This window comes from Athene noctua, chromosome 11 (assembly GCF_965140245.1).
Source record: "Athene noctua chromosome 11, bAthNoc1.hap1.1, whole genome shotgun sequence".
In the NCBI taxonomy this organism is placed as follows: Eukaryota; Metazoa; Chordata; class Aves; order Strigiformes; family Strigidae; genus Athene; species Athene noctua.
The window spans coordinates 7,948,411-7,960,794 of record NC_134047.1 but is presented as its reverse complement, the minus strand read 5'-3'; the positions used below and the strand labels follow the sequence as shown (position 1 = coordinate 7,960,794).

Here is a 12,384-nt window from a genome sequence, read left to right as displayed (position 1 = left end):
CTTATATTTCTTATGGCATGCGTCTTACTAACATTTCTTGCTTAGTAAATAAATTGTGGAAATGTGTCGTACTCTTCTAGTATGTCATTTTCCTTTTGTACTAACAGTCAATTAAAATGTTAGGACATTGACAGCCTCTAACTGTTTTCCACTCTGACAGTGTTGACTGCAACCTTGAAACAATAACATTCAGACCAGGAAAATTTTCTGGCTGATGTTGCATGACATGAAGTGTGTATTTTTATTTGCATGACTGCATAAGCATATTAAAGTTCCCACCTTAATGGACTCGTTCAAATACTTCTCAGAGGGTGCTAAATTACTTCTCAAATCAAGGTTTGCTCCACACTGGAGCTGGACCTCAGAAAGAGTATGCTTGAAACTTCTTGTGCCAAACCCAATTAAAGGCACATACTAGAGAAGCAGTGCTGGGTGAATCCACTGAGTGCCTTGATAACATGTTGATCAGAGATGGTTGAATGAAACAGCCTTACTACCTTAATCATTCCTTTTTCTTTTTCTTTTTTTTTCCCTGCCCTCCCCTTATTTTTTTTTTTTTCCAGGTGCGGTTAGAGTGGCCAACAGATCTCACAGTGAACCCCCTAGACAATTCACTGTATGTCCTGGACAACAACATTGTCCTGCAGATCTCTGAGAACAGGCGTGTACGAATTATTGCAGGGCGCCCCATTCACTGCCAGGTGCCAGGCATCGACCACTTCATCATCAGCAAGGTGGCCATCCATTCAACCCTGGAGTCAGCCAGGGCAATCGCTGTGTCTCACAGTGGCATACTCTACATTGCAGAGACAGATGAAAGAAAGATCAACCGCATACAACAGGTCACAACCAACGGTGAGATCTCTATAATCGCTGGAGCCCCGTCAGATTGTGACTGCAAGATTGATCCTAATTGTGACTGTTTTTCAGGTAAGGAGATGCTAGTTATTTCCCATCTCTTATCTGATGAGATTCCCTGGCACAGCTGCAAATTAGCAAAGTTGACAAGGGGAAGGAGAGATGAGCAATGATTCCATTTCCTTGGAAAGCCAGAAACTTTATGAGCAGCAATTTGTGGATTTAATTCACGGGATTCAGAGACGTGAGTCTTCCAGCTGACCCTGGAGGAGCCTCAGCATGGCCTTAGCTTTTCCTCTTTTGATACTGACCATTCAAAATTATCTCCAAATCTGCCTTTCTATGTCAGCTATGTTTGCCCATGTTGAAGATTGGTGCTACTCCCAATGCAAATTGCACCTAAATGCTACTGGATTGTAGAATCATAGATTGATAGAATGGTTTGGGTTGGAAGGGACCTTAAAGATCATCTAGTTCTACCCCCCTGCCATGGGCAGGGACACCTTCCACCAGCCCAGGTTGCTCCAAGCCCCGTCCAACCTGGCCTTGAACCCTGCCAGGAAGGGGGCAGCCACAGCTTCTCTGGGCAACCTGTGCCAGGGCCTCACCACCCTCACAGTAAATTATTTCTTCCTTATATTTAATCTAAATCTCCCCTCTTTCAGTTTAAAACCATTACCCCCCCCATCCTATCCCTGCACTCCCTGATGCAGAGTCCCTCCCCACCTTTCCTGTAGCCCCTTTAAGCACTGGGAGGCCGCTCTAAGGTCTCCCCAGAGCCTTCTCTTCTCCAGCTGAACACCCCCAACTCTCTCAGCCTGTCCTCACAGGGGAGGTGCTCCAGCCCCTGATCATCTTCCTGTCCCCCCTGGACCCACTCAAGCAGGTCCATGTCCTTCTGATGTTGGGGGCCCCAGAGCTGGACACAGAACTGCAGGGGGGGTCTCACGAGAGCAGAGCAGAGGGGGAGAATCCCCTCCCTCGCCCTGCTGCCCACACTGCTCTGGATGCAGCCCAGGACACGGTTGCTTTCTGGGCTGTGAGCGCACATTGCTGGCTCACAGTCAGTTTTCCATCCACCAGTTCCCCCAAGTCGTTCTCCTTGGGGCTGCTCTCAACCCACTCCTCGCCCAGCCTGGATTTGTGCTTGGGATTGCCCCAATCCATGGGCAGGACCTTGCCCTTGGCCTTGTTGAACTTCATGAGGTTTGCATGGGCCCACCTCTCAGGTCTGTCCCTTCCCTCCAGCATGTCGACCACACCACACAGCTTGGTGTCATTGGTGAACTTGCTCAGTCCCATCAGGCAGCTCTTCTCACCAGGATTACCAAAGTGTTTCACATCAAGTGAAAAACACTAGCGTATGCCTTCTCATTGCTTGTATCATGCTATGCAACCAGCAAAATGATGTAAACACCTAATGTTTTGAATTTCTTTTTGTGTTTTAAACTGGAACAGCCAGTGCCAGGCCCTCACTGCACCACTGGACATTCTCAGACAACACAGCTTCTCTCCCCTGAATGCACTAAGACAAATTGTGGTGCTTTTTTTTCATAAAAACATATTTCATAACGGGACAAAGGACAGTATTCCCTTAAACAGAGGTGTGCGGTATATTGTCATCTTGTCATCTCTAAGAACCACTGTGTTCAGCTTCATAATGTCATCATAATTCTTAAGCCTCTCATTTCAAGTAAAAGGTTAATTACTGACAAGAAAACATTAAGTATGTCAAGAATGGAGAGAAAAAAAATGTAAATAGTCTTCCAGAGAAGGTGTGTTGCTGACCCAGCATTGTAATGATAATCAAAGCCTCATGTGCATTGCCAAGTGCTGCCAGCTTCAGTTACGGCTATGGTAGACCCGTGCTGAAAAGAATCCTGTTCAGGGTTCCTGTCGAGGGAAACTACCCTCAGTGCTGAAAAATGAAAAACTCTGTCAAATCTAATGATTGGACCAGGGCAGGGTTGGTGAAAAACAGGGTCAGCTTGCCGGAAAGATCAGCTGATTTGTCCGTCTCTAAGGAAGCATAGGGTATGCTCAAACTCTCCAGCAAATTTAATTTCTCAGTCAGGAGAAGGGTAGCAATACAAACACTAATGCGCTTTTCTCTAAGAGTGAGGTTTAATATGCTTTCTTGCTAGTTACAGAAAATGCTGCTCATGTAAAATCATTTTGATATGCATATGCAGCCCATGATAATGCAAATATCCTCCTCAAACCTTAAAATACAAAAAGCAAGTAAATTATCAAGTAATATTGGGAGGGGTGGTTTCTTGAGGTGCTTTTTGGCTATTGTTCTTGTTTTGTTTTCCTGTAATGTTGAGTTTTTAGTAAGTATAAACTGTTTTTTCCTCAGTGTCATTTTAGCTGAATTACCATGTTTTATTGTCTCTTTGTTTTATTTATAACACAATTCTATTTTAACTACATGCCAACAGACAAAAAGTAGGGAATGAAACTTCAGGTGTCTGTTTTTTTTCTTTTACAATTTTGCCATTAAAGCTTTCCTGAGCAGCAGGGCAAAACTATTGTAAATTAGATAATTTATATTCTTGTTTGTCTTCATTGAGACTAATTTAGAATTGCACCAACCTTAGATAATAGGGATTTAATTAGTTGGAAGAAGATACTGTTTTATTGACCTGTAAATGATACTGAGGAGAAGCAGCATGTCAGGTTTAGGGGATCAGCTTAAATATGGACATTACAGATTAGTAAAATGACCGTTTCTTCTCCAGGTGATGGTGGATATGCCAAAGATGCAAAGCTGAAAGCACCTTCTTCTCTAGCAGTCTCTCCTGATGACACGCTGTATGTAGCAGACCTTGGCAATGTTCGTATCCGTGCAGTCAGCCGAAACAAGGCTCACCTCAGTGACACCAATATGTATGAGATTGCGTCGCCAGCGGACCAAGAACTGTATCAGTTCACCATCAATGGCACCCACCTGCACACGCTCAACCTCATAACGAGGGACTACATTTACAATTTCACCTACAGCGGGGAAGGGGATATCGGCACCATCACCAGCAGCAATGGGAATTCGGTTCACATCCGCAGAGACACGAGTGGGCTGCCCCTGTGGGTCGTGGTGCCGGGCGGCCAGGTGTACTGGCTGACAATAAGCAGCAATGGTGTTCTGAAAAGAGTTTATGCCCAAGGCTACAACCTGGCTCTGATGACATATCCTGGAAACACGGGGCTTTTAGCAACCAAAAGCGATGAAAATGGATGGACAACTGTGTATGAGTAAGTCCATGACATTAAATGCCACCTGTAAGGAATCCTATTTTAAATGAACATTGAATAATTTTTAGTCACTTCTAGTAATTTAAAAGACACCCTGCTACTAACACTGCATGAGAAAGGACAAGTAGTGCTGTTGCACAAGCTTTTACAATGAAACACTACCATTTCCTACATGCCAAAGCCTGTGATACGTAAAAGCTCTGTATGTAGTGCCCGTTAAGTGCAGCAGAAACTGCCTGCAGTTATACTTCACTTTCACTTTATTATTGTGAATCTGTTTCTCTAAATGAAAATATGATTGTGGAATTTTTTGTAACTAAAGCAGTAGAGGCAAGTTGTGATATGAATCAGGAATGTGCAAAATTCCTGAGGAAGACACGAAGGGGAAAATTAGCATATTCATCAGAGGAGGGAGTGTTGCAAAGAAAATTGAGAATCTCAGTAGAAGGAATATTCAAAGACAAGAGTGAACTTGTCTCTATCAGCAGGGAAAGAGGATCTATAATCACAAAAGTAGATGTAATAGCAAAAGGCTGTGTATAAGGGGAGTAGAAATAGCCTCAAAAGCAATACCTTCAGGACACCTTTGATGGGACTTCTAAAGAGCAAGACAAGACAGTTAAAGATACAATCAGAACATCCCAGTCTGGTCCCAGAGAGAGAACAACTCAAGAGAAAGTTAATTTTTGATTTATAGAGAGGTGTGATGTATCAGTATTTCTCATTATTTATAATTAATTGTCATAATCCCTGTTTAAGGATGTGACAGGTGATGGATGGAAATCATATGTTAACATTGCAGTACTAGTTTAGAGTCTTCAGGGAGGATAATAATACCTGCTTTCAGTGGAGCATAGGAATTCATGGTCAAAACATAAAATGAAAAGCCATCCAGGTGAGATACGAACAGAAAACACGTTGAAGAGAATTAAGTTCCTGCATAAGTCACCTGGAGAGGTAGCTGAGTCGCAATCATTACAGGTTTATAGAATTATATTTTCTTAACATGGAAGTAGGATAAAAGCAGAAAAAAATGCTGCCTAGTGCATGAGCTATTTTATTCAATGGGATATCTTTCCATCCTGTCCTGTATTATTCTACCAAAGACTAAAGTGATAGGGTAGATATAAGTATAAACCATTAGAGAGGGCCATTCTTGACAATATGCAGGAAAACAAAACCATACAGGGCCTTTCTGGTTCAGTTCTCATTATGAAGCATCTGTTGATACAGATTTAAATTATCTTGCAACAAGACAAACTTCACTGTTGTCCTGGTGCTGTTTAAACACTAATCTGAGTGTTACCTTTTATAAGCAGAACTGACTTAAAATATATGCTTCTTTGTAATAATTTCAACACAGAGATTGATCCATTTAAATCCCTACTTGAAGATGGCATCAATCCAGACCATGGACCAATGACACTTCCAAAAAACTTTCACAGTGGCTCCAAGTCATACCTATTACTTCTTAAAATGCTGAGCACCATCCATTGTTGCAGGGCCTTGATTGTTAGAGCAGATTATTTTTAGTCATGTGCTTCTCAGTCTCTGTATTCTTACTCTGTCCCACTGGCACTGAGTGTAAACCACTTCACACAGTTATTGCTTGTTTCTGTTGTCTTCTGGAGAGTTGTTTGTTAAAGTATGACTCAAGCATAGTAAGATCTTTTAAAGGACTCACCTGCTTGCAGGTGCCTCCCATTGTATGTAATATAGATTTCTTCATAAAGAAATACCTCTGCCTTGGAAGAATTGATATCATGTATATGATTTACACAAAGGAATTTTGTTAAATTTTAACAGTTTTTCATACTCTCACAGCTTTAACTTCAGGCTAGGTAACACTGTCCTTACTGATGCTTCCAGTTGTCCAGGTTTTGCATGACCATGTACTTCTGCCTGTATAGATCAGGTAATAAAAACTAACAGAATTACAATTGTTAGCATTACAAAAACAACAGCAAAATTAAATAGTGAAATTATATCATTAATATTTATATTCCGTCCAATATTCTAAGTCATCTTCATAATATATTGCAGATTCCTGAATGGCTGATACACAGAATGTCACCCAATCTGCTGCAGGCAGGGGGGTAGTTGAGTATAATCAGCGCTGTGCTGAGTAGATGTGCCTTCAGGAGTTGCTGTTCACATTCTGCCATAATAGGTCGTGGGGCGGGATGGTCCTTTGTTATTCTTTAACCAGACATTATTTTCCAGACAGGTCACATTCTAAACTGACATCTGATTTCAGTTTGAAAATTAGATTTTTTTGAAGGGGATATGGACATAGTATTGGAGCTAAGAGAATTACCATATAAGCAACTTTCAAATTGCTTGGAATCATCTTCTCTGTTTAAGCCAGATTTACATTCACATCCAAAAGTTCAACCCATGGCACTGTCAAGCTGAAATAGGGATGAGTTTGTTTAACAACACGTATCACACATACTTGAGAATATGAGCAAAGATAATGAACTGTTCAGAACATCTACCTATGTGTCAGATTCACTCACAGAGGGAAATTATTAAGAGGTCTACAAAAGTACTTGTCATCCATCTACTCTAATCTGATGGAATGGAAGTACTGAAAGAGCTCTTGCATAAAATTATAGCTAATGTACAATTTTCAGTCATCTAGATTTTTTTAATATTGTATCATTAAAGCTGTAAAAGGGGAGGGGGAGCACTGGGCCTCTATTAAATCAAGGACAAGAAAACACCTGCAAGAAATGACTCTCTCTGAAAAAATTAATTAGACCGCTTTCCATTTGAAATGATATAACTCTTAACTGTGCTACACATAGAAATGCAAATGGATTGTGAAGCTATATCCCCAAGTGTGCATTTCAAATATTGGTGAGCACTTCCTCACGTGAGTACTGAAATCAGTGCAATTATTTGCATGATTAAATGGTCACTGACATGATTAACAGTGGCATAACAGGGTCCCAAATTAACATTAAGAAATATGTCATGATTCTGCCCCTATTAGTATGGGTAGGACATTGCTCTGCAGGAACTGAGTCCCAGTGTGCTACTATTCATCATGTGAAAGGTGGCAGAACCTGTCCTCAAAGGGTTGGGTTTCTTGAAGCAATCTGGAATTAAAAAAAAACCTTTAGATGGTTATGCTGTGGAATTGTTACTGAGGCACTAATCTCCGTGTTCTCCTTGAAGTCAGTGGGACCATCTACATGAGTAAGAGTCCACTGGCATATGCTCGGGTCTCGTTATGATCCAGTAACAGTTTATCCCATTTTCAGCTACACAGGGAGTTTTGTATCTCATCAGCAGCACTGTCAGCAGCAAAACTGGATCCTTAGTGAAGATGGATCCTGAGTCTTGTGCACAAGTACATTCCAATAAACTGGCTGCATTTACGCCATAAAAATGCATGATCTGGGGATTTTTCTATGGTGCAGTAGCAAATCCAAATAACCTGGCAAGCTGTCATATCTGTTTGATCAAGCAGTAAATGAAATATAACTGCCCAGTGTTCATGGAGTTTTCTAATGATGTAAAGTAGTGACCTGAGTCAATTTTAATCGCTGGGTGTGGCACCCAATCAATTTGCATAGAACTGGCAAAAGGGTAGAATGTAAATAAGTTGCATGATGTATGTATGGGCAGTAGAAGGTGAAAGAGAAAGATAACACATTATATTTAACATTTGATTAATTTATCAAAAAGCCACAAGATGGTCACTAGTTCATTCTCCCATGTTTCATTTGAAAAGAACAGTTGCTCTATTTTTCTTTTTTGTTTTGGGGGAAGAGAAAAAAATCCTGATTTTTTTTTTCGCCAACAGTTCTTGTGACATATAGATTTTGTCTGACTAATTAGGGGGAAATAAAGACCCTAAGAAAATGATGCCAACACATTAAAGCGAAGGACATAGCCAGATCGTCTGCTGATGTGAATTGGAAGAGCTCCATTGGAGGCAGTGGAGCTTTGCCAGTTGAAACACCAGCTGAGAATATGTTTTGTCAATGAGAGGAGACAGTTAATAAAACATGAAAACTTAATTATGCTTTCCTACCTGCACAAATAGGTTTCTATTTTATGAATATGAGTGGGTTTTACTCATGCAAATACATCTGCGTTATCAGTGAGGTGTCTTGGATGAATAAAAATGTGTTAGCATCAATAAGGTTTTGGGGAGGCATTAATACCAAACAATGTCAAGCGCCAAGCAATGTTCTGCATTGTTTTCCATGTGAACCATCAGAAAGAACAAATATATCTGTAGAACTGAAAAGACCTGTTAGAAACACTGCTCCAGAGCTTTTGAATTAATTATTGACTTTTTCATAACATGACCCAATTCACATAAAGTACCTTAAACTAAAAGAATTCCTTTAGCACTGATGCAATTTAGGTGAACTAAACTGTGGTGCTCTAGATTCTGGTGCTGTTACTTGTGATGAGAAGTTCCTGCTGATTTGAGTAGTCCCATGGGAAACGTAACACAAGAGTAAAAACCATGTAGGCAACTTAATCGCTGGAGATTTCAATCTAATTTTATTGCTATTGTTACACTTTCAGTCCCCTTTTTAAATTCACCAGTCATATTATGTACTTAACACATCAGCAACAACGGGCAGTTCTTAAGTGTTGCAGAATCTAAGAACTGGTTTCATTTAAACTTACGGGTAAGAAAACGCCTTTTTGGGGGGTGTTGGTTGCCTGACTGCCGAGTGACCTCCAGTGGCCTCCCTCCTGTATCACATCCCGGCGGGTGAAACCCCGACGGTCTGTGAGCAGCACTGAAACCTCTGGCAGAAGCTGTAGGTTGCATCTCATACTATTCCCAGTTGAATTTTACTCAGTACCACTGAAAAAGAGTCTAAGCAGGAATTTGGATTAGGGGATGAATGCATTTTGAGTTAATTAAGGACCAATTCTTACCTTTTTACTCATTGCACAGTGACAATGCTTCTTACTTTTTTTTTCCCTTTTGTTTCTTTTAGGAGTATCTACAAGACAGTAGTGATGTATTTTCATGGCTCTTTAACATCATGTCTTGCAGGTATGATTCCGATGGCCATCTGACCAATGCGACCTTCCCAACCGGGGAAGTCAGCAGTTTCCACAGCGATGTCGAAAAACTAACACGAGTGGAACTTGATACTTCAAACAGAGAGAATGTGATCACAGCCACAAACTTCTCAGCTACCTCTACAATATATACTTTAAAACAAGGTAATTAAAGCATTTCTGTTACTTCTTCCCTGATCATTACATTTCAAACTGTAGACATTATTGCATTCTTAACTGTTTGCCAGAAAAAGACATTAGAATTGTTTCTTCCTTACTTCAGTACAACTAGCGAGACACTACTTATAATTCTCCTGGGGTACCAATTAGAAACAAACCACAAGTGAATTCTTTTCCTCCTAAAAGAGTCCCATGGATAGATTCTCATTATTGCAATCTCCAATGTCTCTAGGCTTTACATGCTACTTTCTACTTCAGTATCTGAAGGACTTAGGCTGACCTATAATACACTGAGCTTTGTTATTCTGAGAAATACTGCCCAGAATGACATGTTCCACTAACTTTCTAGCACTGAAGTGCCTTGTTTGGCCAGTGCTGTGAATTCTTTCTGGTAGTGCTGTGTCCTGGTGACAGCACTTGTAGGAAGGAGGAAAAGGTGACCCACCTCTCCTGATGATTGCCTTGGCAATGAGATTTTGACTCAACCCCTGTAGATACCACAGCATTTCAGGCTATATCATATGTCTTGAGAAGAATTTACTCTCTGCCTAATGGAGGTGTCCCAGTGTCCTCCTCCAGATTTTGCAGATTCATCACCATAGTTCTGGTTTTATACAGTTTAATTGATCTGAGTTTTTTTCTCCTTGTTGATTTTTTTGTTGTCAGTGCATAGTTCAGGCTTTGAGAGAGCAAATGCTGGGAAACAGCTCTCTTGATTTCTTTCCAGGTCTGCTTTAGAAAAGCTTTGTAACTCTGAGCAAATCACAGAATTTTTCTTCCTCTCAACTTCTGATCTATAAGGAAAAAAAATGGAAGAACTCACCTCACAAGATACTCATTTCTCTTTGACTATTGTATTGCAGAGACAGCACTGAATAAGTGGAAATAATATATTATATTGCTGTATTGCCTGATAGGCTTTGTCCAAGTGACCCCATCTGCTTTCTCCATAATCCATTTGACTGCCTTACTGTATGTCTGCCCTTAAATCTGAAACTCCTAAAAGTTCGTATGTTACCAAATTCTGTCTCAGGAAAGTACTAGCTCACTGCCCTATAGGCAGTACCAGAAATGAACAGCTGTAGTTATTATTATACCTATCATATTTATGAATTAATATAATTTGCATATTTCAATATCTCTGAAACTATCACGAAATACCCTGTGAGCAACCAATCAGACAAGGTATCCTTAGATATGAGTCACCAAGTGTCTTTTAATGTAATGCCTATTATCTTCACTTTCTGACATACCCAACTATTTTCCACATATTCATATCTAAAGAGCTGGACCAGTTACTCCTGTGTGAACCAGCTTAAAAAACCCAATGTGTTTCATAGTCCCTAGCTGGCATGACTTCATTTGCATTTTAAGGGTGAGACTTTTGCTTTGTCTCTTAGCACTAAACATTCAGGCTTATGTTTGAGTTGCCCCTGGCAGCTGAGCCCCAGTAACCTCCTGCCTGAGCAAATGCAAGGCGATGTGGCACAGCTCTGCCTGCAGTGGAGGAATTACAGTGCCCAGGCGAGGGAAGGGGAGCGTGTGGCGGTCTTTGTGTCCTTTCAGTGGAGACCTGGACCCTCTGCATGCTTCTGGCAGTTTGGGGCAGGGGGAGGAGGCTGTGCTAGGTCATCCCAGCTGCCCTCCACAGCTCTCTGCGGCACGGTCCTGAGCCTCTGGAGCTGCTCCATGTGCCACCATTGCTGACCCAGTCATTTTTCTGCCAATGACCACTTCCCAGTGGGTCTCTTGCACCAGGCTTCAGGCTCAAGGGTGTCACTGTGCCTCCACGCCAGCGTCCTGCTGCTAATGGGGAAGAGGAGGAGGTTTTAGTACAGCGATACAGGGAAAAGGGACAGAATGGGAGACTGGCCATCATCCTAAACATTTTGAAAACAGCTTTCATGCCTGACCTCAGATATTCATTGCAGTTGTTCAAGCAGTACACTGTCCTGTTAACAGATCCCAACATGCTAAAATCATCAGAATTTCGATGGTCAAAACCCAGCCTATCAGTTTCATACTTCTAAGCTGAAAGCAAAAACTCTTTATTCCTGCTGCAGGAAACCTTCACAATGAAATCATCCGGCCAAATGTAATAAAAAGCTCTTTAAACATGGGAAGGCCTGGAGGTTCGGGTTGCAAAAATCAAACTACAGTTGGTGTATATTCAGCTGTCTGTCACACAGGGACAAACAAAGCCCTATTACACCTAACATTTACTTTATGAATCTGGAGATCTGATCTCTGTTCCCTGTTTTTGGTTGTTTTTTCTACAGATAACACCCAGAATATCTACCGCGTCAGCCCAGATGGGTCTCTGAGAGTTACCTTTGCCAGTGGAATGGAAATCACGCTTAACACAGAGCCTCATATTCTAGCAGGGGTTGTCAGCCCCACTTTAGGGAAGTGCAATATCTCCCTTCCTGGAGAGCATAACTCAAATCTCATTGAATGGAGACAAAGGAGGGAGCAGACCAAAGGCAATATCTCCACATTTGAGAGAAGGCTAAGGGTAAGGCTTCCTCTTGCGTAAAGTGCAGTGTTGTCTTTGAAAGCCATTGAACTAAAATCATGTTGAAATGTTCTACTTTGTAAGAAGAGCGATGGAAATTTTGTATCAATGGTGGGCCCCAGCCATGAATTTCAAAACCAAACTCCTCCAACAGTCGCAGGGTTGTTTGATCTCTGTTTGATTTTGGTTGTGAGACTTGACCTCAAGTCATAATTACTTTTTTTCTCCCTCTTCTTTTTCAAATAAGAATTTAATTGTGGCTTTGGAAGAAGCTGTGAGCAAAGGACGATGCGTAGTTACTCTGCCACAGCAGCAGAGTTGGAGCCCCGTTCTGCCTCTCTTAGATCTATAAACTCTCTTTCTTCTGGGGAAAATAGCAGGTGCCAGCCTCTGCCTGGGCAGAGGGTCTCGCAGGGCACACCTTGGGTGTCCTGGCCAGCACATCTCCTGCAAGCCAGGATGATGTAGAGCCTCCCTTTGTATCCAGACAGGCTGTGTATTCTGCCTTCTACCACATGCTCTCAAACCCCCTCACT

The 12,384-nt window shown here is 41.5% G+C and overlaps 1 protein-coding gene across 4 annotated transcripts in view; it reads left to right on the top strand.

Annotated features, from left to right (window-relative positions):
• TENM1 (teneurin transmembrane protein 1) overlaps positions 1–12,384 on the top strand; it is a 346,951-nt gene that overhangs the window by 315,159 nt on the left and 19,408 nt on the right. For all 4 annotated transcript variants that reach the window (XM_074915503.1, XM_074915501.1, XM_074915502.1 and 1 more), the window contains 4 exons: positions 564–930; positions 3,600–4,110; positions 9,146–9,318; positions 11,613–11,848. In XM_074915503.1, the coding sequence (XP_074771604.1) occupies positions 564–930; positions 3,600–4,110; positions 9,146–9,318; positions 11,613–11,848 (1,287 nt within the window). The remainder of the gene's footprint in view (positions 1–563; positions 931–3,599; positions 4,111–9,145; positions 9,319–11,612; positions 11,849–12,384) is intronic.